Below are 25,148 nucleotides of genomic sequence, written 5' to 3'. Positions count from 1 at the left end.
TGGGCTGACTGCTTCCCAGGGGAGCAGAAGCCAAGAGACAGAGCCAGGCCCCAGCCCCCTCCCTCAGCCATGTTGGGGAGTTCTGCCAAGGGGCAGAACTAAAGCCCGGAGTGAGGGTCTCCAGTCCAGGTCAGGATCTGCTGCTGGATCTGGACCCCTTGCCCAGAGCATCTCCAAGCCCTTAGCTGCGTGCACTCCCCCTGCCTCAGCAGGAGTCCTACAAAGTGCCCTCCCCTGCAAGCTCTCGGAGAGATTTGAAGCCACAACACCAGCAATGTGTTCCCTCACATCTCATCTTATTAGCCCTTCATGACACTCCGCATTAGAGAAACTGAGGCTCAGAGAGGCAAAATAACATGCCCACAGTCATGCTGTAATGGGTGTATTTATTTAAGGTAATGCGAGCTGCTGTAACAGATAAACCCAGAGATTATTGTATGGATTGGGAACAGACATTTATTTCTTGCTTGTGTAAAGTCAAATGGCAGGAGGAGGGAGCCCCACCCATCACGGTCCCTCAGGGACAGGGTAACAGAGGCTCCGTCATCTTCAGATTGTGACTCCCAAGGTCACCTCAGCCTCGGAGGATCCCACAGCAGGTTTCACGGACCAGGGCTCAGTCTGTATGTAACTTACACCCATATTCCACTGGCCAGAACTGGGTCAGAGGGCCCCACCTAAAGATAAGGGAGGTGGGAAAAGTGGGAAGCGCAGTGTCTGACTGGATGGTGGTTCCCCCCAACGGCTCTGCCCTGAGGAGGGGAAGCATGACCACTACTGGGCCTAATAGAGGGTGTTTTTCTTACACAAAGGCCTGGATCGAGTTTGATGAGAGGCGATCCCTGAGAATTCAACAAGTAACCAACACGCAGTAAGACCTGGAAGAAAACACAGGATGTCCCTGACCCTCTGAGGTCGTAAAGGCTGCCCCCGCCTTCAATAAAGCCTGAACGCCTCAGCCTAGCAGTCACTGACCTTCACAGGAGGACTCCCTTGCAGCACTCCCTCCCTCATCCTGCTCCCCACACGCCCTGTGCTCCTCCCTGGCCAACCTCTCACCTCAGGGCCTTTGCATGTGCTGTGCCTTCTGCCTGGAACATCCTTCCTCCACCCCTCATCCCTGCAGACTCCCACTTATCCTTCCTGATCCCAATCAGAGGTCACCTGGGAGGCTTCCTAGTTAGGAGTTAGCTGCTTTGCCAGCATTGACCAGAGAGCTCAGTACCAGGCACCACGTGAAAGGATTTATAGGAATGAGCTCAGTCGTAACCTCCTGAGCCTATGAGCTGGCTATCCTTTTTTATAGATGAGGAACCCAAGACTGAGAGGTTCAGGAACCTGCGTGAGGTCACAGAATGGGTGGCAAAGACGAATCCCAAACCCAGGTCTGTACACTCACAGCTGAGACTTAACCACTGGATCAACTTCCGCCTTTTATTAGCCCCTGTCAGAATGCATCACAATTATTTGCTTACTTAATAGTTTGCTCTGAACTTGCTGTCTTTCTGAGAAGGCAGCTGCAGACTCCCTGAGGGCAGAGGTCACGGGTGATCCATCCTGGACTCTTCCTCACCGTTGCCATCATGCTGAGGTCTGGGTGGCAATTTTTTCTCAAATAAATCCCTCATCCTCTGAGAACCAGGACCAGAAATTCTTCAGATTATCATCTGTCATAATCCCCTGCCTGCTTGCCTGTCAGTTTTTGAAAGTTAACCTGAAACCATTTGAAAATGATCTGAGAGTCACAGCCCAGCCTTCTCCATGCATGATTAAGTACGATGGCTTTTTAATGATTTGAGCTGCGCCTTCCGTGGATTGACAAAAATGGATTACCATACATTTCTGAAAACTGTGCCGCTGAAATCAGATTTTTTTTTTTTTCATTTTCTCACTCATCCTCGCAAACCTTTGCTGAGAATGACAAATACTTGGGCTTTAATTGTTTAGTCGCATGAGGGTGGCGCCTGAGAATTCCGAGAACTGCTCTCACTGGGAAAGCCTTGAAAGGCTCCCAGGTTCGATCTTTGGGAAATTGAACTGTGTGTTTTCTCTGAAGCAGAGGGAGTTGTCTTCTGGGCCACGGCACGTCTGCTGCATTTGTGAATTGCGTTGGGCTCCAGATCTAAAACAGAAGCAGTTCTCACCCAGGAAGCGTGCTCAGGGCTGTCGCACCAGGAATGAGAAGTGGGTACACATGGGCAGGTGGGTGAGGAGCTCTCCCTGTTTCATTCATGCACGGACCCTTCCCCTCCTGCTCCCTCTTTCTACCAGACTCTGTGCCACATCAAGCCACCCACATCTTCAAGGGGGATGTTATTAGTCCCTTTTGATAAATGCAGACTCGTGGCTCAGAGAGGTTAAGGAATCTGGTTGTGGTCACATAGCTGGTAATACACAGAGCCAAGGCTCAAACATTTTGACTAGAAGCCTATGCTTTTTCCATTATTACTGTTGCCTATTAAAAGAAATCAAATAAAATCAAGTGAAAGGTGATTCAGAGGCAATTACTGCAGCTGATTTTCTTATTTCTTATTTAAAGGAAAAACAAACTTCCCTGTCCACCTATTAATGCACTCTTTCTAATAATGTGCATTACCTGACATTATCCCCATTTCACAGATGAGGATGTTGAGGTTTATGTGGGTAAACCAGCTAACCAGAGATCACACAGCTAGAAATAGTAAGGTAGGATTTGTTTCTACATCTCCCTGACTCCAAAATAAATTCCTCACCTCATCCTTTGTAGGAAATGAAAATCTGCCCAGAGGGTCCCCCATCTCACTTAGGCGGTCAGCCCAGATAGGTCTGCCAGTGGGAAGCCTGTGCTACTTTCTGTGTAAAATGCATACAAATGTCCATTTAGTAAAGGGGGGGGTTGGGGTGGCTTCTAGCAGATTCTGAAAGGGGTCTATGGATTAAGGAAAGGGAAGGTCTCAGGTATCTGTGGAGGAGGGGGAGCCGGCCCCCTCCTCTTCCCTGGATGCTGAGGATGAATCAGGGGGGGCCATCATGGACCTGATGGGAAGAGGGCCAGCTGGTCTGGCCTCTGCCCCTGCCTGCTGGGCTCCTCAGTTCTCTCTCCAGGTTAATTCTGTTTATGTTGACTCAGACCCTACTGCGCACACCTGGTGTGAGAGTGTGAGTGTGAGTGTGAGTGTGTGTGTGTGTGTGTGTGTGTGTTAGTCGCTCAGTCATGTCTGACTCTTTGTGACCTCATGGACTGTAGCCTCTGTCCATGGGATTCTCCAGGCAAGAATACTGGAGTGGGTTGCCATTTCCTTCTCCAGGGGATCTTCCCAACCCAGGGATTGATACCAGGTCTCCTGCATTGCAGGCAGATTCTTTACCATCTGAGCCACCAGGGAAGCCATCGTAGATGGTCTCAAGATGAATATGGCAGGATCTCTGCCTTCCAGGCTCCTGCTTGTTAGAGAGACAGACCAGCAGGGACACTCCCAGAGTTGGCCTGGCCAGGTGATCAGCAGTGGGACCCAGAATGGTGCAGGGAGAAAGCATCACTACCTCGAGGACATCTGGGAAGGCTTTGTGGAGGCTTGTCTGCGCATCAAGGCAGGACTTCTACCGGGAGGTACCAGCTGCTTTCACATAGGCACTGCTCCCTCCCACAGGTGGCAGGTGCCGCCACGCCCTGAGGAGTTGGCCTGGGGGTCTTGTGGCTGTGGGCACCTCATTGGGACCCTCTCAGGCCCTCTGAACCTGGCCAAGTTTCCAGAAATTGCACAGAAGCAAGATGACCCACCAATGAAATGCAGAGTCTCTGAGGCAGACAGACTGAGTTGAATCCTGGCTCCCCATTCATCAACCTTGGGAACCTTCCATGACCTGTCTCAGCCTCAGTTTCCCCACTTGATAAAGAGCGACACAATCGCACCCTCCTCAGAGGGTTGTTGGGAGGCTGTTTAAAGAGTGCCCGCATCTGCCTCCACACAGGTTCAGTTGAGGCTGGCCATGGACAGGAAGTGGTATGATCTCTGACCCTCAGGGTGGTTCTGCAGGGTGGAGGTGTGGTTGCTCCATTGTACAGATGAGGAAACTGAGGCAGCTAGTGAGTGGGGCTCCAGGGCTTGGCCCGTCCCCTGCAGCTCAGCCGTCCAAGCGACGGGAGGGGCCTTCGGCCGGGGCACAGCTCTGTGCCAGGCTCTCCCGGCACTGCCTCTGCCGCCTCTTTATGCTTCTTGGGGTGAATGGGGCCTCTCTGATTTCCTTGCTTCTCCCCTTTCCGGGAGGCGTCGTTCATCTTGTCATCACAGCCTTGCATCTGTGTGCCTCTTGGTTCTGGCCTGCAGGCTGTGTTTGCCACGGTCAGTGCGTAGCTCTGTGTGCCCACCATGTATATACAAGATGACATTGTGACCTTGCGTCCATGGGCCTGGGAGGCCCTGGCACTTTCAGAGGGCAGCTAAGGGCTCCCCTCAACGGGGCTGAAGTGAGGTGACGGGCTGATGTTGCCGTGTGCTCTTGGTTAATTCTCCTTACCCTGGACTGATAAATAGCCTCCCACCAGCTGGAGGGTGTCTCCAGCTGCCTTCAGGGTATCTCAAAGCACAGGCCCAGGTGCTCCCTGCCTCCCTCCTACTCACCCTAAGTGACTAGAGGGCACTCCCCAGCCAAGATGGGCCACTCCCGGGATTATTCTACCTGGAGTCTCCACTGGGTCCCCCTCAAGGACACTCTTCACACAACCGCTTATGTGTCGCTTTAAAACACCAGGCAGCTGGGGTCCCTAAGCCATCCACACGAAGCTTCCTGAGCCCCCAAGGCCCTGTGTGGTCCGGCCCACCACCCCTCACCACCCACTATGTTCCCTCTTTCTCACCAACCCAACCCACACCTGCTCTCTGCTGCACAAGCAGGCCAAGACTTCCCCGCTCCGTTCTACTTGCTGTGTATCTGCCTGGCCTGCCCCGACCCCCTCTTCCCTCCCGTGCCTCCTTCAGGCCTCAACTCAAAGGCTTGGCCATGCCCCTGTTCGCTTTCCCTCTACCGCACGTGGTCCTTTGTAACTCGGTGCCATCGTGTGATACCTGGCTGGTGTCTTTCTCCCCAGCCAGACCTTCAGCGCCTTGAGGGTGGGGACCGTCCGCTCCCCACTGTGCTCAGCACCAGGCCCAGCCTGACTCCACAGTGTGTTTTCGGGTAAATGAATGAACCTGGGGCAAGTGACTTAATTCTTGAAGTTTCCATCTTTACCTGTAAAAGAGGGACAATGATAGAGTTTTCACAAGGCTTAAAAAAGATGTGTGTAAACATATAAGGCTGTGCCCAGCACGGAGCGCTGTCTACAGCTGTTCTTGTTAACCTCTGTGGTTGGCATTTAGGAGAATCCCACATCCCACAAGTGAACTTCAGTTGGGTGTCCTCCCTGGGCCAGGATTTCAGAGATTCATGGACTTGGGGTCTGCCCTCCCCCTCCAACCCCCTCCACACCTGCCACCATGTTAGGAACAGCCTCCTGTAGGGGCCCTGGCTCTCCAGAGTCTTCATCATCCAGATGGGAGGCAGTGGGTGGAGGGCATCATTCAGGAGATCTCAGTGACACATTTACTCTCCAGGGCCTGTGCCAGCTTCAGTTAAACAGGCTTAGATTCTGCCCTGAAGACACTCACTGCCTGGGAGGGACTTGAGAAAAGGACACAGATTTCTGTAATGAAAGCTGAAAAGCAGTTCTTTTAATAAAAATTCAGAGGAGGATGACTTAATAAAAATTCAGAGGAGGATGACCTCAGGTCCAGGTGGGGGCAATCAGGGATGTCTTCATGTAGGAAGCAGCATTTTCTCTAGGACTTAAAGTAGACATTGGATTTGGCCATCTGTGGAGACACTTTGGGTTAGAGGAGGCACGTCCAAGCAGACAGAATAAAGGTCTGGAAGGTAAGAAAAGGTGGACCTCATAGAGTCTGTAGTCTAGCTAGAGTACAGAAAACATGCCAAGACTATTAAGAAATAGTACTGAAAGGGCATTATATCAGTCATCTATTTCCAAAATAATGCCATGTAAAAAATTACTCCACAGTGAGTGGCAGACAACAGTCAGCATTTATTTTTTGTTCACGTGGCTGCAAATAGGCTGGGGTTTGGTTTATCTAGGCTGCGCTCAGCTGGCTCAGGTCTGCTCCATCCATCTGTCATCCTTCATGGACCAGTGACTGTTTGAGACTTGTTCTTCTCCTGGTGAAAGGTGGGCACGCAGGAGGGCAAATCCACCCATGCTAGCTTATTTCAAACCTCTGTTCAAGTCATGTCCACTAATCCCACTGGCAAGTCTCAGGGCCGAGCCTAAAGTCAGAGCCGATTTTAATTCCCTTCCCACCATGATGCCAAAAAGGGTTACATGGATAAGACCAAGGCTGATGGAATAAGGATGTTTACCCTTCCCATGGAGGTGAAGGGACAGTACTGAGCAATCGTCTAATTTGCAGGGGGAAGCTAGACCATGGAGGGACTCTGGGTCTGCCCTCAGGAGCTACACAGAGCAGCGGTTGGGTTTAAGGTGTCTTGGGGTGAGCAGCCAGGACTCCGGCTTTTGCTCTTCTTCCTGTTGAGGCAAGAAGTGTGTTAAAAATGCCAGAGTGCCTGGCCAGCTTGGTCCTGCCTTCCTGAGAGCCCGCAGCTCCTGCCTGCTTGGCACGTAGCCTGTGCCATCCTTTCCTGCTGGGCCAAGGGTATGCCTTCCTCTGCCAGAACTGAGCCTTATGATAACAGCCCTGTGCACAGAGCACCTACTGTGTGCTGGGGGTATCAGTTTCTCTGGTACTGAGCGCCTGCTGAGTACTCTGGTATACATCCATCTCAACTGGCCACTCTGTCCTCAAAAGGAGGCCCCATTGTCCCATTTTTTCTGAGCCCCAGGGAGGTTAAGTCAGTTGCCCATGATCACACAGCTGGGAAAGGATGAAGCTGGGTTAAAACCAAGTCTGTAAAGTCACGTGGTCGGAAAAGTCTGGTTACAGCTGTGAGCGCCCTGAGTTCCAGCTTCTCCATCTGCCTTTCTTCTCTATGAGGTGTTCTGAGATGAAGGCAGTTCAGAGCTTGTTACACAGCACTGTTGCAGGGAATTGTCTGAATGCCAGTTTCCAGGTCAGCCTGCACCCCCAGCTCTTATTTAAAAACAAACGAAACATTAACATTTTTAAACACACCCTGTTTTCCAATGAGGAACCCTGTCCAGCAGGCTGCTTCAGTGAACCGTGTCTGGCCATTCGTCGCAGTAAACGTCATCCGGCGGTCAGCCACAGCAAGCATTCTCCAGCCGCCTGTGGCTGCAAAGCATGGCATGTGTTTGGGAAGGATGCAGGAAGCCATTAGTTCCACCAGGGCCCTAATGTCAGCAGCTGCCCATCATGTCCCTCTGACAGTGCTTTCCTCGGATAACTGGCTGCTGCTATGAGCACTGTGTTTTCTCTGAGGCCGAAAGAGCTTGTGAAATGTTTGGAAATCCCTAAGAAAGTGCTGTGGGTATTGCCACCAGCCATTTATTCATGCAGCAGCCATTTGTTCTTGCCTTCTTGGTGCCTGGCCTAAGGATGGATGCTGGGGCTCCTGGGAAGAGTCAGACCCAGCCACTGCCCTCCAGGATTCACGGGCAAAGATGATTCATGGGCAGAGATGATTCATGGGCAAGATGTCAGATGCAGGGTGGACCGTGCTGTGACGGAGGCGCCTGCTGCAGAGCGAGTTGGGCTTGCAAAGGAGGGGGCGGTCAGCTCTGCTTCGTGGTTCTGGAACATCCTGAGAAAAGACAGTGCTCGCATCAGCAGACACTGCAGGGTGTTTGGGGAGCTGCTAGTGGTCTGCTCTGGGCAGAGCATCACGTGCAAAGAGAGCAAAAGGGAGGTGAGACTAGGGAGGGTGCCAAGCCTGGACCCCAGGCAACCTGCACACTGTGCCCAGGACTTTGAACTTGGAGAACAGGAGGCTTTGAGAGCTTTTTAAAAGGGCAGTGATACAGTCAGATCTGATCACCTTTTATTAATCAGCTTCTCGTAAGAACATTCTGTTGGATTCCAAGAATATTTCCTTAAAAATATCTTTAGTCCTTCTGGAGGCACCAAGAAACCTTTTCCTGGAAATACTCAGCCCCTGAACACAACTTTATGTAATCCAGGAACTAATCATTATGGAAAGCTTCAAGGAAAAAATTCCTCCCGGAGGAAAACAAATAACCCAGACCTGATAAAAATGGGGAAGTCCTCATCCCTAAAATATTTTATGCAGCCAGAAGACCTCAGTTCCGTTCAGTCGCTCAGCCATGTCCAACTCTTTGTGACCCCATGGACTCCAGCACCCCAGGCTTCCCTGTCCATCACCAACTCTTGGAGTTTACTCAAACTCATGTCCATCCAACCACCTCATCTTCTGTTGTCTCCTTCTCCTCCTGCCTTCAATCTTTTCCAAAATCAGGGTCTTGTCTAATGAGTTAGTTCTTCGCATCAGGTGGCCAAAGTATTGCTGTTTCAGCTTCAGCATCAGTCCTTCCAATGAATATTCAGGACTGATTTCCTTTAGGGTGAACTGGCTGGATCTCCTTGGAGTCTTCTCCAACACCACAGTTCAAAAGCATCAGTTCTTTGGTGCTCAGCTTTCTTTATAGTCCAACTCTGACATCCATACATGACTACTGGAAAAGCAATAGCTTTGACTAGACAGACCTTTGTCAGCAAAGTAATATCTCTGCTTTTTAATATGCTGTCTAGGTTGGTCATAGCTTTTCTTCCAAGGAGCAAGGGTCTTTTAATTTCATGTCTGAAGTCACCATCTGCAGTGATTTTGGAGCCCAAGAAAATAAAGTCTGTCACTGTTTCCATTGTTTCTCCATCTATTTGCCATGGAACAATGGGACCAGATACCATCATCTTAGTTTTTTGAATGTTGAGTTTTAAGCCAGCTTTTTCACTCTCCTTTTTCACTCTTTCACAGAAGACCTCAGGTAGTTTTAAACAATGTGCTTTGGGGTAGTGGGGATATCGCTTTAATTCATCCGCATAGAAACCCATGTGGCAGAACATTCCAGCTGCTACTGCTGCATAGCAAATTACTCCAAAATTTACAGCTTAAAACAGTGGTTTTATTATGCTCACAGATCCAGTGGGCTAAGAATTCAGAAAGGGCACAATGGGGACAGCTTATCTCCCTGCCAGGATATACAGCCCCTAACCTGGGAAAGCTTGAAGGCTGAAGGTAACTTGATAGCTGGAACCTTCTGGAAGATTTTTCATTCCCATGTCTGGAATGGATGCAGACTGTTGACTGGAAGCTCAGATGGGCTGTCCATCAGATAGCGTACGTATGGCTTCTCCACATGTTCTCTCCTTGTGGGCTCTCTTGGGCTTCCTTACAATATGGTGGCTGGTCCCAAGAGCCAGCATTCCAAGAGACAGGAAGTCGAAACTGCCTGTTCCTTAAAGTCTGGCCCTGAAAACTAGCACATCATCCATTTTGCTTTGTTCTGTTATTCCAGGTAGTCACGAAGTTGCAGCCAGGTTCAAGGAGAGGAGCTGTGGGCAGAGGTTCTCTTGTGGGATAGGATGTCCTATGGCATCCATCTTTGGGAACTCAACCTGCCCCACAGCCACGTTGGTTTCTTTGGAAGCTGAGAAAGACATTTGTGTTGTTGCTTTACAGATTAAGAAAAGTCTCTGGATTGTATCATCAAATTAAATGCAACCATTAGTATTTGGCTCTGGGGATATTGTGGTAATAGGCTACGCCTTGGGTGATTTTTTTTTTTCTATCTAAATGTTCTTTCTGGAGCTTATGTTGCCCAGCCTGACCCATTTCTCTTTGCTAATACAATGTCACATAAAAACCTCATCATCATCAATATGGCAGAGTTGGAGAAGTGATACAAACCACAGTCCAGCAGGGCAGGGTGGTTCATGGCCAGGCAGCCCTCAGGGGAGGAGGCCGTGGGGTCCCAGGGTCCTTCCCTTGTAGAGCCTGACATAGAGTGAGATAGATAGCTCTGTGCAGGGCAGTGGTGTGACCCGCTCAACCATTCTGGCCAATCTGGCCACAGCCTGCTGGGAGGGTCTCCTCTGTCGATTGGCACCAGAACCTAGAGCACAGAGTTAAGCTTCCCTGGACGTGGTCACCGAAGATGCCCACGTGATAGGTTCAGTCTGTTCAACCCACACATTTACCTTTAATGCCTCTGGGTGCCAGACTGTAGCCGAACATGGGAAGATATGAATGAGCCACAGCCCCTTCGAAGCCTTCCCTGCCCCGGGAAGGGGCCCCATTATTCCTAAATACTCATCAGGCACCTGTGATGGGCAGGAATTGTTCTAGGCAGTGGAGGACTGCAGTGCACAAAACAGAGCCTCCCCTCCAGCAGTTTACGCTCTGTTGGGGAAGACGGTAAACAGGGAAGCAGACCCGTGTGTGATGTTGCCAGGGATTAAGGTGCTGAAGATAGAGAGAGGGAAGAGCTATCACAAGTGCCAAGGCCAAGGCTCTAGGGCTTGGAGGGCTCCAGGAGCAACAAACAGCTGGCATGAAGATAGGGAGGCCAAGCGGAGAGAGGAAGCCAGGGCAGGATCACAGCCCTCCAGGCAGGTGGGGAGCCCTGGGAGGGTTTTGAGCAGAGGAAAGGCATGACACGACTTGCATTTCTGTAGTGGAAGGCCGGAGGGCGTGAGGAGGGGTAGAGGCTGGACCTCTTATGAAGACAGAGCCGCCAAAATCTGCTGCGGGACAAGATGTGGGGGTGAGAGATGAAGAGGCAAGGGCTTGGGGCCACAGCTCTCCGGAGGAGGGGGTTGGCATTCACGGAGGGGAGAAGACTGTGGGAGGGACAGGTTGGGAGGGAGGGGCAGGATTTGCCTTCAGACAAGTTATAGGCGAGATGTCTCTAGATCTCCAAGTGGAAGTGTGAGTAAGGCGTTGTTGAATAGTGCGTCTGGGCCGGAGCTTGAGGTCCTGGGTGGATATTTAAATCTGGGAGTCATCAGCACCACGTGGATGGTATTTAAGCCGTGAGGCCAGATTGAGTCACTAAGAAAAGGAAGTAGAACAGATGAGAGGCCCAAGGACAGAGCCCCACGCTTTCAAGGCCTGGCGATGAGGAAGAACCAGCAAAGAAGCTAGAAAGAAGCAACCACAGGGTGAGAAGGAGAAGCAAGAGGAAGAGGAGCGTCCTGAAGGCCAAGACCCAGCCCAGAGCCAGAGCAAGGCCAGGGAGTCCATGCAGGAGATGGGCCAGCCGGGTCTCCTCCCTCCTGCCTGCCCACTCCACTGGCAGCTGTCTCTTGAGCCTGGAGGCGACCCTGCTGCAGGCTGAGCCCCTGCTGTTACAGAGGACAGGGCAGTAAATTGACAGCTCCATTATGGTGGTGAGAGTGGAGCACTTGTGGAGATGAGAGTGCACAAGCCTCGAGGGTGGGCCCCGAGGGGCTGGTGAGGACGTCTCAGGGAGGGTGAGACCTCATGCAGATTGTGGGGGGTAGGATCACTGTGGCTTCCTGGCCGAGGAGGCCCTGGGTGGGCTCTAGATCCGCAGGAGAAGGGGGGATGGGCAAGGCAATTCTTAGCAGAGTTTGCAGAAGTATCACAGAAGTCAGGGCAGGTGCTGAGGCTGCAGGGAATGGTGGATGGCATTGGGGTTGGGGGCTCTGGCCTTTGGGGTAGCAGGGAAGGGGTGTGAAAGAAGCCCTGGGAGCATTTGGCCTCAAGGAACTCACAGAAGGTCACCCGAATGGGAGGTCTGGGAAAGTTCTATGGAGGCTTTCTGGGCAGGAAGAGGTTGGCTGGGTGCAATCAGAGAAGGCTGCCAGTGGGAGGTGACCTTGAAGAAGGTGAAGGCTTTGCGTATGCCCAGATGCACAGAGAAGCTCTCTTGTCAGAGGAGACCACACATGCAAATGTAGGGAGGGCAGAGCACGCAGCCTGTGTCCAGGAAGCGGAGCTGGATGGGAGATGATATTAGCCAGATCCTCTGGACTCAGACCCAAAAGGCCTCACCCCCTGTCCCTGATTGTTGCGTGGGTACTGCAAAGCCTTTGCAGGTTCCTGAGCTGGGGAGGGGCACAGTAGATCTGGTTTTAGGAAGACAGGTAAGGTGACAATGTACAGGGTGAATCAGAGAGGCCCGGGAGGCAGGTAGACCTTTTCGGAGGCAGGTGTGCAGCCAAGTCCGGAGAAGGCAGTGGCACCCCACGCCAGGACTCTTGCCTGGAAAATCCCATGGACGGAGGAGCCTGGTAGGCTGCAGTCCATGGGGTCGCTAAGAGATGGACACGACTGAGCGACTTCACTTTCACTTTTTACTTTCACGCATCGGGGAAGGAAATGGCAACCCACTCCAGTGTTCTTGCCTGGAGAATCCCAAATCCCTGGTGAGCTGCCATCTATGGGGTCGAACAGAGTCGGACACAACTGAAGCAACTTAGCAGCAGCACAGCCAAGTCAGGGGTGGGAGGCAGCGGACACAGGTGGGACCCATGTGACGCTTTTCCTTTAAGTTGAGGTCAAGACTTTTACAAGCTGTGTCTAGTGCCCCACAGGGTGGTGAGAGACCAGTAAATGCAAGAGTATCACAAGGCCTCAGTGACCCTAGAAGACTTGGTGGAGGGGCTGCCCAGGGCCAGCTGGGGACAGAGAGGGTCACATTTTTGCTTGTAGGGGCAAGCTCACGTGTACCCATCATCGTGCCAGCTCCTTTTCATCCACCGCCCCACTTAACCCTCCCAGCAGCCTTATCAGGTTGGTCCTACTGTATTCATCTTGCAGATAAGAAAAATGAGGCTCAGCGAGGTACAGTGACTTGCCCTGTCACACAGCTAGTACCTAATGTAGCCAGAATGTGAACCCATGCCTCCCTGGGCCAGGCCAGAATTTCAAGGTGAGCTAAGGGACCCCAGAAATAAGAGCAGTAAACTGATATGTTAAGCGCTTACTCCAGGCCAGACATGTACACGTGCATTTAGGCTGGGCATTATATGATACCCTCGTCCCAGCTCAGGAACCTTCAGTGGCTCCCCAGTACCCTGGCCCAGGGGCCTTTACCTCATTTTACAGATGAGAACTTTGGCACTTAGAGGGGATATGTTGCTGCCCCAGCCTGGAATTTGAACCCAGAGCTGTGGTTTGTTTCTTTGTTTTTTAACAGACCCCACTGCCTCTATTCCTGGAGGAGGAAATGGCAACCCACTGCAGTATTCTTGCCTGGAGAATCCCATGGATAGGGCGAGCCTGGCAGGCTACAGCCCATGGGGTCACAAGAGTCAGACACCACTTAGCGACTGAACCACCACCACCACTGCCTCCTGCCCCGGCAGAAACTGGAGCCAGCGGTGTCCTTTGTGAACAAGAGTTCAGAGCTAGAGCTGGGGGCGTGGGCTGCTGCAGCCCAGGGAAGCTGCCGAGCCAGCTGCCTGACTCTCTGCGCCCCTCTGGCTCTTTCCCGACAGTCTATGGGCCTGTTGACTGAACAGACAGACCTCTTTTTCCATGGGGGAGCTACCCCAGACAGGCCACAGGTGCAGATACAGAGAAGGTATCACGCCTTCTCTCCTGCCTGGCGGCCGGGCCACCAGGTAACCTCTGGCCTGAAACGAAAAGCTTTCCAATAAGTGACTTGCTGGCCTGCGGCCCAGCAGGGTGGTGGCTGGGGGCGGGGTGAGAGGAAGCTGAGAGCCAGGGCAGAACCCTGCCAACAGATCTCTTAGTGAGCGGCCTCGGGAGTGTTTGGGAGGACAGCTGATCACGAGGCTCCCTGGCTGCCCTCCCGGCCCAGCTGAGGTCCCGAGGCCTCTGGGCTCAGGGTCAGACCAGGAGATGGAGGGCCCACGGGGTGAAAACAGCCAGCAGCTGGGGGACAGGATCCAGAAATCAGATACTCTGGGCCGCCTCGCCCTTGGCCCTGAAGGACACGCAGCTTGGGCTTCTCTTCTCCTCACTGATCAGAGCAGCTTCCTGGCCCCACCAGGAAGAAGGCTCAGCTAGCAGATCTGAAATTGTTTCCCAGCGAATCGAGACGCCCTCATACAGAAAACACATTACATGTGGCCCAGCCCTGGGCTCCTCTCCTCCCTTGGCCTAAACTTGAAGGGGATCTCTCTGGGGTCCTCGTCTATGAAATCCTGGGGTGAGGCAAGGCGGGGATCTCAGGAATTCCTCCAGGCCCTTAAGAACTCAGGTTTGAGGCCCTGTGGTGAAGGGAAGGCATCAGAGCCTGGAGCGTGGATGCCAGGCCAGCACCCTTGGGTCTGGGCATGTCTCGTCCGTGTGTGGCCCATCTGTGTCCCAAGGCCTGAACACCTCAGGAGGGTCCAGAGCTCCCACGAACTGTGTTCGGCCTTGGACACCTGCCTGGAAGCAGCCGGGATAAACCAGGAAAAGATCGACTTTGTTTGGCTTCGAGTGTGTTTTCCTATTAATGCTTAAGTGTGGGAGGGGTTGATATTCTGGAAATTTAGTTCAACCCAAATAGCAAAGCCATCCCAGGACACACGTCTCTGGACTGGAAGTGAGTCGTTTTCCCCCACCCCCTGCCAGCCCTCCCCACCCTCTACTTTTCCTTGCAAAACCCTTCCTCCTGGAAATGGCTCTTTAACCTCCAGACTTAACTTTCTGCCAACTTCTCCTGGGTCTACCTCCCATCCTTTTCCAGGGCATGCCTTTTATCTGACCTTGCCCAGCTTAGAGAGGTGGTTAAGTGTTTGAGTTTCATAGGCATTACTCTGCAAAGTCAACACAAGTGAGCAGTCAGGGAAGCACTAATTAAGGAGATCAGACATTAGCTCTGAATGCAGGAGGGCCCGCAGAGCCGTGCTTCAAACTCAAGTGGGGCTCCGCACCCGTTGGCCAGCTCTGGCAGCATCTGGGGGAAGGAGTACTCTGAAGGAACAATACTCCTCTTAAGTTACCCCCTAGTCCCTGAAGGAAATTGCTGCTGCCTGTGATGGCTGTAGTACAGAGTTGATGGGAGCCTGCCATCTCTTCCAGGAAGCCCTCCAGGTGGCACCAAGCACATCTCTTTCTCCCTCCTTTCCTCCTTCACCATCCTCTACAAGCCACGCTCTGTTGTCCCACATGGGGAGGTCTTCCTCGTTGCTTTTCTGTCCGGCTTGTGAGGGGGAAACGGTACAGTGTTCTCTGCCTTTACTCCCAAGACAGGAGTCTGAAGCCCAGGGGTGGCCATGGACTCTTTAGTCTGTGTATGTGTTTGGTTTCTTTGCTCAAACTGTCTTTCCTTTTTTTTTTTAAGGCAGAAATAAATTTCTGGTTATAAAACTAATCCATGAGCTAGAAGCAATCAAAAAGCACCTGTAATCTTCACCCTCAGAGATAACCACTGAATCACTTCCTGCCAGACTTAATTCTGTACCAGCTTGTCCATACTGGCAAACAGTAAAGAAATTATACTCTGCTTTTTTGTGGGGTTTTTTTGCAATTTAACTTTTCTAGCTTATCAGATCCTATGGCTACCTCCCCAACTAAGTCTTTCTCACTTGTGTGGATGTATGCATAATGTCCTCGTTTGTACATAAACCACAATTTGTATAACTGATCCCCTGTTACTGGAGTTGGAGCTTTTTTTTCCCCAACTTTTACCCATTATATTTGGGGCTTTCCTGGTGGCTCAGATGGTAAAGAATCTTCCTTCAAGGTCTGCCTACGAGGCCTGGGTTCTATCCCCGGGTTGGGAAGATCCACTGGAGAAGGGAATGGCTACCCACTGCAGTCTTCCTGCCTGGAGAATTCCATGGACAGGAACTTGGTGGGCTACAACGGGGTCACAAACAGTCAGACACGATTGAGCAACTAACACTCCCACTTTTCACTTTCTCACCCATTATATGTTACTGCAATAAATACCTCCCTGGGTAAATATTTAGGAACATCTATTTTCTTAGCATAAAATAAAGAGTGGAATTGAGTCAGAAGACTAGCACATTTTTTAAGATTTTGTCGACCAAATGCCAGTTCACCCTCCCCTCCCCTCACCCTCCAGCACCACAGAAAAGTGGTAGGTACCGCCTGGTGCTGATAGCTGGCTTGCTGGCGGACATAAAAGTGAACCAAGGTCTGGGAAGCGGCTCAGCCCTTGGACTTGTCTCCCCGACCCACCACCCCCTCTTTGCTGCCCTGAGGAGGAAGCAAAGGGAGGACTCTGGATCCCAGATGTGCCTTTAAAGGCTGGTGACCCTGGAGTCTCCCTGAGTTGTGCCTGGGAGCCTGCCCAGGTATTTAGAGGAGGCCTGGCGAATGATGGCTTATGGTTGGGGTGGAAAGGATGAGAACGACCCTGGGTCACGCCCTGCATCCTCTGTGCCTGCAGGAGGCCTCAGCGGGGCCACAGTCATCGACTCCCTCGACACCCTCTACCTCATGGAGCTGAAGGAGGAGTTCCAGGAGGCCAAGGCCTGGGTCGAAGAGAGCTTCCACCTGAACGTGGTGAGTCCGAGACCTCCTGGGCCACTAGGGCTGGAAGGGGCCTGAGAGGTCAGCCACCCGCTCGCCTCCCATCTCTGAGACCCAGGCTGCCCAGCAGGGCATTCTCAGAGCCAGGGCTCCCAACACTCTGTGCCAAGTGCCCTCCCCTGTGACCAGCCTTAAGGTGGGGATGTCCCACAGCCCATGAGTACCTACCAGCCTGAACTGCAGGCACGTTGCTCCCACCCAGGAAGCTCCTTCTGGGAGTAAGTCTGTCAGACAGAACAGCTGCAACAGGGGAAGCGACTCTAGGAAGGGAGAAGTGGCCATCCGCTTGGACCTGCCCTGAGCCGGAGCGCCCATCTATGTGTCCGCACGCTGCCCTCTTGAGACAGGTGAGGGGGCACGGAGGCCATCTGGTGTGAGGCCCAAGGCCAGGTCTGGGGCCCTCTTGGTCTCCAGCCTTTGCAGGCAACCCTGCTCAGGACCTCAAGGACCAGACCCCTGGGGAGGGAACGCTCATGCGTATGGATGGTACAGAAGCCTTAAGTGCCAGACGCCTGCCTCTCCCAGTGATCTCCCAGCCTGGGCTAAAGTGACAGATCCATCCTGGCAGTCTCAGCTCCCCTCAGGGAGAGGCCGTTTAGGTGGTCTGGGGAGCAGGACGTGCAGACAGATGGTGGGGTCACGTCAAAGCCCACCGTCAGGCTCCAGCCGGGGCTCCATGAGTGACAGGTCCTGCTGTGAACCGAGACAGCTCCTGTAGCTCCTGGCAGAGTGGACGCCTCTGCTCTTAGAGGGGCCCACGTCACCGCGGAGCAGGGCAGAGAGACAGGGTGGAAGAGGTCTGGCAGAGCGACGCTACAGGGGACGGCTCGGCCAAAAGGCTGGGAAAAGTCATGCGACCTTCCTGGACCTGAGTTTCCCACCCGAAAGATGGGGCGATGCTGGTGCCTAATTCACAGGCTCGTAAGGATGGATGACCATGGAGGGTTGTAAAAAGCATTTGATAACACACTGTAAAGTCCACTGCTGATAAAGTGATGCCATCATCCCTGTGGTGATTTTGAAGCTTGTTGTGACTTCTGCCCAGTCTGCGTGAGGTGAAGACGTGCAGAATCCTGCCATTTCCTATGGGAGCAGAGGCGGGAGAAGGCAGGAGTGGCTCCATAGCCCATCTGGCCCCTTAGCAGATGGTGGGAAGAGAGTGGGCCTCAGGCAGCTGCCCGAGGGGCCGGGTGGTGGCAGGGCTGGGGAGCCTAGGAACATTCAGGCAGCCCGGGGACAGTTAGAGAGTGTCCCTGGAAGAAAGCCAGGTGGGGGCTCTTCACCTCTCTGAGTCTGGGCTTTCTCATCTGAAAGGTAGGTGTGATGACTTCACCAAGGACTGGAAGGCAAAAGAGAGGACCAGCTTTGCAAGTGCTCTGTTAGTGGACAAGCTCTCCCAGATAAAAGGATGGCCGTCATTGTCATCAATAACCAAAGACTGCAATGTGGGAAGCGTGCAAAGGGAACCCTCGGGAGCAAGGGGGGGATGATAACAGGTACCTTTTTGGAGCCACACCCAGCCCTGGGCAGGCACTGGGCAGGCCTCTCCCCTGCCCCAGTCAGCATCTGCTGTCCACCCGCTCAGGGAGAGGAAACTCGGAGCGGGAAAGGCTGAGTATCTTGCCCAAAGTCCCAAAGCCAAGTGAGTGGCTCAGGTGGGATATTAAGCCAGATCTGGTCCTTAGCGTGATGCTCCAATACCCCTGCTTCACTGTCCAGGCTTCAGAAAGAAGACGACAATGTTGAAGGCGAGTGTGGGTGTACCCTGAGAGCTGCGGAGCGGAAGCTAAGAAAGTGCTGATTGCCTGTCAGGATCTGCCTGGCAGCCCTCCTTTTGCCCCAGAACCTCCTCTGAGAACCTTCTGCTTGCCCTGTCACCCCGAATAAGGGCCACACCAGCCTCCTGCAAAGCCAAGGGGGTTCCCTCAGAGAGGGGAGGGGGCCAGACTGGGAGAGAATTTGCCGGTCCTCGGGCTAAGCTTCAGCCGGCAGCTCCCCCGGCGCATTCTCAAGCTCCTTGGAGAGCAGCCAGGCATAACTTTGCTCCGATGGCCTCTGGCAAGGGCCAGGGAAGGAAGCCAAGCCCAGTGTTTATTTGGAACTCTGTAAATGTGCGGTAGCTGCCGCGGGGCAGGTGCTGATCCCTCTCGCCTTTTGCTCTGAAAACCCTCACCGTGGGGAGCCTGACCCGCTGGGCAAGGGCTTGGAGCCTGGCCCAAGTGTGGCTAGGCCCGTGGGGCAGAGGCAGTGGGTGGCAGGTGTGACCTGTCTCTAGGGCCCAGCAGGCCCCAGGGAACCCTGCAGGGATCTCATGAATATCCCCTCTGCCCTCCCTATCTTTCTGCCCTACAGAGTGGAGAAGCATCCTTGTTTGAAGTGAACATCCGGTACATCGGAGGACTCCTCTCAGCCTTCTACCTGACGGGAGAGGAGGTGAGTTGGCCTCTTGAGGCCCCTGGGTCATCCTGGCTGAAGAGGGCTTGGGAGAACACCAACCCCACCCCCTCATTTTATGAAGAAACAGGGGTTTCAGGGGATCCACATCCCATCTCCATAGGGCCACCTACAGATTCTTCCTCCTCTTCAGTCCGGCGCGTCCACTCTGCTGCTCAGAAGTGGCTCCCAAGTGGTGGTAAATCTTTAAGGGCAGCTACTCCTGGGCCAGACACCAGCTCCAGGTCTCAAGGGTGTGACCAGGGAGGTGGGCAGCCACTGCTGGCCACTCAGCCCAGGCCAGCTGCGTTGGCTTCCAGAAGGAGAGCCTTGAAATGAGGCGAGAAGGTGGAGCCCTGGGCACGGAGTAGAAAAACCTGCCTGTCACCCGCACGGGGCACCTGCCTGTGGCTTTGAGCAAGTTCCTTCTCCTGCTCCTGGGCCTCCTGCCTTCCCCTCCGTGGGGTGATCCCAAGCCCATGGAGTCAGAGAGCTCTTGTGAAATGGGATGAGAGGGAAAGGGTTCAAACCCAGGGCTGAAAGAATCCAGAGCCCGTGTTCTCCGCACTGTAAGGAACCCTGAGATCACAGAGCGGGGACTTCATCCCTTGGGAGTGTCCGAGGATTGAGGGGCAAGCTGGCTGAGTCCCCAGCACATGGGTCACCCATCAGTCATGTCTCCATTACCCAGAGGGCTGCACTGCTCTGCGCATCACTGCTGTGTCCACTTAGAGACAAACAATGGTCCTGCTCCCTGCCGGCGGGGAGCCTCTGCCGCCGCTGTCAGAGGAAGTCACTGGGTTGCCCTGGATGCCAAGGGTGTGGAGGCAGCAGTGAGCCCTCAATCTCTGGTCGCTCAGAGCCCCTCTCCCTCAAGCCTGATCTCCTCAGCAGAGGTTCCTGCTTGTACCAATTTGTCCCCAAATGATAGATGTGAGAGTTGGACTATAAAGAAAGCTGAGGGCCAAAGAACTGATGCTTCTGAACTGTGGTGTTGGAGAAGACTCTTGAGAGTCCCTTGGACTGCAAGGAGATCCAACCAATCCATCCTAAAGAAAATCAGTCCTGAATATTCACTGGAAGGACTGATGCTGAAGCTGAAACTCCAATACTTTGGCCACCTGATGCGAAGAACTGACTCATTGGAAAAGACCCTGATGCTGGGAAAGATTGAAGGCAGGAGGAGAAGAGGACGACAGAGAATGAGATGGTTGAATGACATCACCGACTCAATGGACTTGAGTTTGAGTAAACTCCGGGAGTTGGTGATGGACAGGGAGGCCTGGCGTGCTGCAGTCCATGGGGTTGCCAAGAGTCGGACATGACTGAGCAACTGAACTGAACTGAACCGATGGTCCATGGGAACCCTGCGAACCGCCTGAGGCCTGAATGTCATTTGAAAAACCCCAAGACAGGAAAATGACATGGAGTCGAGGAAGGCACCAGGCTCTGCCCAGGCACTCCCCAGCCTCCTGTCCAGGATGAGGAAGGAGCAATACAGCTCAGGGCCCACCGGGGTGGGTGTAGGACCAATGATTTCTGCGGGGCAGAGCAGGCAGTGGGGTGTGGTGTGAGCGCCGTGGTCCAGGAGGCCCCAGGAGAGTCCGATTGGCGCAGAGCCCCTGAGCAGGCAGGCTCCCAGATGGTCAGCACTGCCCCGTCCCCCCAGACACACCTCCCTGACCCCTCCCCCCACGTGACAGAGACCAGGCTGCCCTAGCAGGTATGCAGACCAACAGCTAGAGAGCCATCTGGTGCAGGTCACACAGGCTCCTGTGGCCTTCCTCCCGCGGCCTGGGTCCTAGCTCTTGCTCAGCCTGGCCCGGGATCACTGCTTGTCACTGGGACTTGGCCACACGAGGGTGAGGACGCCCTCCTCTCTCCTCCTCCGTCTTGCCCACAGTGGGTATCCATGGGGTGGGCTGTTCCCATGAGTGTTTGTGGAATGGACGGTGAAGGAGCCCCCACATCCCTTCCGGTGCTGAGGTCTTTCTTGCCACAGAGGGAACCTGCAGGAGGTGGAGCCCCTGAGACTCCGCTCCCAGGAGAAAGACAAGTACAGCCACAGCCGCACCGAGTGACATTCGGAGCTCACTTTACAGCTTGTATAGCACATTCACTTCCGTACATCCTCTCATCTGATTTCCAAAGGACTCTCTCTGAAGCGGCCAGGGCACGCATCACTGTTGCTTTGTGCAGAGGAGGCTCAGAGACAGCACATGGCTCACCCAAGGTCACGCAGCTGCCCAGACGGGAGATCTGAACCTGGGCTCTGACTCCCAGTCCAGAGCCCTTTCCGCTCTGCAGCACGTAATTTCTGCCGGTCTCTCTCACCCCTGTTCTGGAACTAGGAGGCCACTGCCCGTTGTTTACCGTGACTGTCTGAGGCCGACTCTCTCTGTGTTGGTCAGCGTGTGGCCTGGAAAAGAGCCACATAACATAGCTCCACAACCTCGGGCAAATTGCTTCTCTGAGACTCAGTTTTGTCTTCCCCAAGGCTGTTGCAAGGATTGAAGTTCCCGTAGATAAGACGCATCATTTCCAAACAATAAGGAGGACGGGCTTTCTATTCCCCATGGTACTACTCCTCTCTACACAGTCCCCCAGCATCCTGCCTGGGATGGTTGAGACCCTGCTGAACCAGTCGGCAGGAGGGCCTTCCAAAGGAGGAGATGTGGTTTGCTGGGAGAGAGGAGCATTTCAGAGCAGTTAGCTTGGAGTCCTTGAGCAGAGGGCAGCCTGGAGCCCCAGCCTTGTGTGAGGTCCCCATGGGTTCCTTTGTGCCTCTGTGCTCAGCCCCCCTGGGGGTCAAATGAAGATATCAGGACCTTCAAACAAGAGCCCCTTGTTACTGAACCGGTGGCTTCCGGGATGACTCGAGGCTTTGGAATCTGGTGTCTAGGCAAACTCCCTTGGGATTCTGCTGTGCTGCCCCTGTCCGCACTTCTAGGACCCACCGTCTGGCACTGGACATTATCATCTCGCACCCATCACAGCCAGTCCCCAGGTGCAATTCGTCCGTCTCCCTCCCTCCCTCCCACCCTCCTTCCTAAACAAGAACCACACCTGCTCCACAGAGCCCTCTAATCCAATCCCAGGTGGTGTTCACAAACTCCTTCTCCACTGTGGTCCCCAGACGGCTGTCTGAGAGGCTATAAATTGCATCTGTTAGACGGAGAGGCCTCAGGAACGCTTCGTCTTGCAGCAACACACAGTGGGCTCCAGCGCACTGAGACCCCCTTGGAGCCCCGAAGGGAAAGGAGATGCTTGTTGTCTCACCAGGAGTGGTTGCCTGGGGACTTGCATCTCATCTTTTTAAAAAATAAATAACCTTTTTGTGGGTTTGCTTTTATTGTAAATAGCACAGAAAATAGAGATAAACCAAAAGAAGAAAATAAAAATCCTCCATGAGCCTAGTCCTTTGGGAAGACCACTGTTAATATGTCAGTGTTTTCCCAACCTCTCCTCATGCGAAAGCTGAATACACCATTGTGAAATATTGTCTCTTAATAGATCATAACCCACCCTTTTTTTTACTATAAAATAACCATCTGCAACATCACTTCAGTGGTTGCACTTAAAAGCCATAATTTCACCATTTCCCTGTTACGTGATATTTAGTGTATTTGCCCTTTTTCTACTATTGTAAACAACACTGGAATAAGTAGCCATAAAGTTAAGTTGTTGGAAATTCCTTGATGATTTATTTCCTCAGAGGGTCACAGGTGATTTTGAATTAATCAGAACAGTTTGAGCAGCCCAGAGCCTTGGGCAGGGCCCCTGACACCTGGGCTCCCTAGCCATCATATCCCTGGGTTAGCCACTCACCTTTGCTGCTGCAAAACAGAAAGGGTGCTCAGAATGTCAGGGGGAAAGGCCCTTCCGCTGGGTTTATGGCGTGGGCGAAGGCAGAGGTTTGCTGAGAAGCGCCCGGAAGCCAAGTTGGGGAGCAAGGCCTGGAGCCCCCAGTCCAGTGCTCCTTACGTTCTGTCTGAAGGTGCTTCCCGTGTGCCCAGCCTGGGCAGCGCTGACATTGGTGACCCGCTGCCCTGATCGCTCCGTCTTCCCGACAGTCACCCTAATCACAGCATAGTCACTGAGCCTTCCTCCTGGTCCTGACACCACAGTAGGTACTTTACAAACGTTATCTGATTTTCCTGCTCCAGCAACCCTCTGAGGAAGGTAGTAGGGTCCTTAATTTATAAACGAGGAGGGGAATTGAGCCAGAAGTCATGGAGTCAGGTTCACGTCCGGGCCTGTCTGACCCCAGAGCCTCATAAACTTCCCACTCTGGGTGTTTACAGGTGTTCCGGATAAAGGCCATCAAGTTGGGAGAGAAACTCCTGCCAGCCTTCGACACCCCCACAGGAATCCCAAAAGGCGTGGTGAACTTCAAAAGGTAGGATGCCTTCTCGTTTCCCCTTTGTGGCTTTGGCTGCATCTGCATGGAAACTGAGGCACAGGGTGGCAGGTGGGGGGCGGGGTGGGGTGATTCTGGTGCGGGAATCAGGGAGTGGGTGGCATAGTGAAAGCCAGCCTTAGCCAAGGACTCACCTGATCTTCGTGGTGTGGAGAGCAGGGTCGCCGAGCCTCTGGGACCCTCCTGTAATGCTGCCATGACTCACAGCCCCACAGCTGTGCCCCAACCACCCGCCTCCTCAGCTGAGATGCCTGGCCAGGAGGGTCATCACACCTCCCACCACAGGCAGGAACCCGCAGCCGCTGGGGAGTCAGGACCATGGACAGAGGGACCTTGGTTTGCTGACCCTCACCCTCAACCCCTTTCAGAGTTAAGTCTCAGGAGCCCTGAGGGGCTTCTTGAAACATCGACCCCATGGAGGCTCAGACTCCAAGGAGGAAAGACCTTGGCTGAGGTCACATAAGCCAGTAAAAGGCCACCTAGGATATGAGCCCAGGACTTCCAACTCAATTTTCAATAATATTTATTGTGAGTCCCCCCTATAAAACAAATTCTTCTCGCAAAAAAAAATGTGGATTATACCGGAAGTGTTGGATAAGACCCAAAATATCACACGTGACTCCACTAAGCACGAAACCACTGGTATGCTTCTTTACTGGCCATTGATTTTCACTGGCTGCTTCCATCATTTTCCCTCCCGATGGGTTGCATAATTCAGCATGGGAGCTAGCGTCTTCCTGGACGTTCACCAAGTCCCAGAGCCAGAGTGGATGGGACCTTGGGGGACGTGGCTGGAGCAGGTGGAGCCAGGCTGCAGCTCCAGCCCGCTCCAAAGCCTTCGGGGACTTACCTGCGTCCTGCTGCTTCCCAGAGGGGAAGGGCAGGGTGAAAGTCAAGGGGACAGCAGCCAGCAGGCCTTAAGATCCACTGAGGACCATGCAGCTTGCTCCTGGGGACCCCTGTGCACCCCACTGCTTTGCCTGCTCTCCATCTTTTTGTCCCCTGGGCTTCTCGCCGCTTCTCTGGCCATTAGAGCCCAGCTCAGATGCCACCTTCTCCAGAAGCCAAAAGCATCCTCGCCTCGCCGGCCACCAGGCACTCTCTCTGCTTTGTTTGGCCCTCGTTCCCCACGTTCCCCCACCAGCCCTGGAGCTTCTCGAGGGCAGGACACACGTCCCCTTCTTTTTTCTCTCCTTCCACACGTGTTCACTCAAGGCGCCGTGTATGGGACGGGAGGCCAACTCTGATGATTGCTGATTCCTACGTTTATTGAGTGGTCACTCTGTGCCTGGCATCATGCCGAGGGTTTCGCTCATCACCTCACCTATCACACTCCACACAGAAGTCCTTTAGGGTCAGTATTTATGTTATGGCTGCTGCCCAAGGTCTTCTTGCTCACAGGTAAGGGGGCCAACTATTAAATCATTTTGTTATGGATCAACAGCTGTGCTCCTGATGCCCACCTGGCCCTCCCTCAGGCAGGAACCCTGCAGCCCATCACTGCGTGGAACAGATCCAAGAGTCTTAGTAGAAGGCACGAGCCGTTCCCCAGCACCCAGGGAGCACTCTGGGGCTGTGCTTTAGGCCCTGCTACAGCCTGACCCTGGGGAAAGAGCTGCAATATTTCCATCACACTGAACTTCTTGTCCCATCACCTGAAGCAGTTTCTTATCTCAGGAATCTCAGCCCCACAGGGGAGGGTAGGCAGAGTCTCTGGGCTCAGGTAGAGTTCCCACTGCCCCTGTCCATCCGGAGGAGTTCCCACCCTCTAGGGCCTTGCAAAGAAGAGGGGACTCGGCCTGCTCGGTATCTTGACTTACCATCTCTGGTCTGAAAGGATTCCTGGGGAGTG

The 25,148-nt window shown here is 53.4% G+C and overlaps 1 protein-coding gene across 1 annotated transcript in view; it reads left to right on the top strand.

Moving 5' to 3' along the window:
* MAN1C1 (mannosidase alpha class 1C member 1) overlaps positions 1–25,148 on the top strand; it is a 151,575-nt gene that overhangs the window by 101,137 nt on the left and 25,290 nt on the right. Inside the window, exons 3-5 of the mRNA XM_027519995.1 lie at positions 16,301–16,416; positions 18,796–18,876; positions 23,181–23,275. Of these exons, the coding sequence (XP_027375796.1) occupies positions 16,301–16,416; positions 18,796–18,876; positions 23,181–23,275 (292 nt within the window). The remainder of the gene's footprint in view (positions 1–16,300; positions 16,417–18,795; positions 18,877–23,180; positions 23,276–25,148) is intronic.

Source organism: Bos indicus x Bos taurus, chromosome 2 (assembly GCF_003369695.1).
Source record: "Bos indicus x Bos taurus breed Angus x Brahman F1 hybrid chromosome 2, Bos_hybrid_MaternalHap_v2.0, whole genome shotgun sequence".
NCBI classification, from domain to species: Eukaryota; Metazoa; Chordata; class Mammalia; order Artiodactyla; family Bovidae; genus Bos; species Bos indicus x Bos taurus.
The sequence above is the reverse complement of the archived record's forward strand: the minus strand, read 5'-3'. Positions and strand labels throughout refer to the sequence as shown.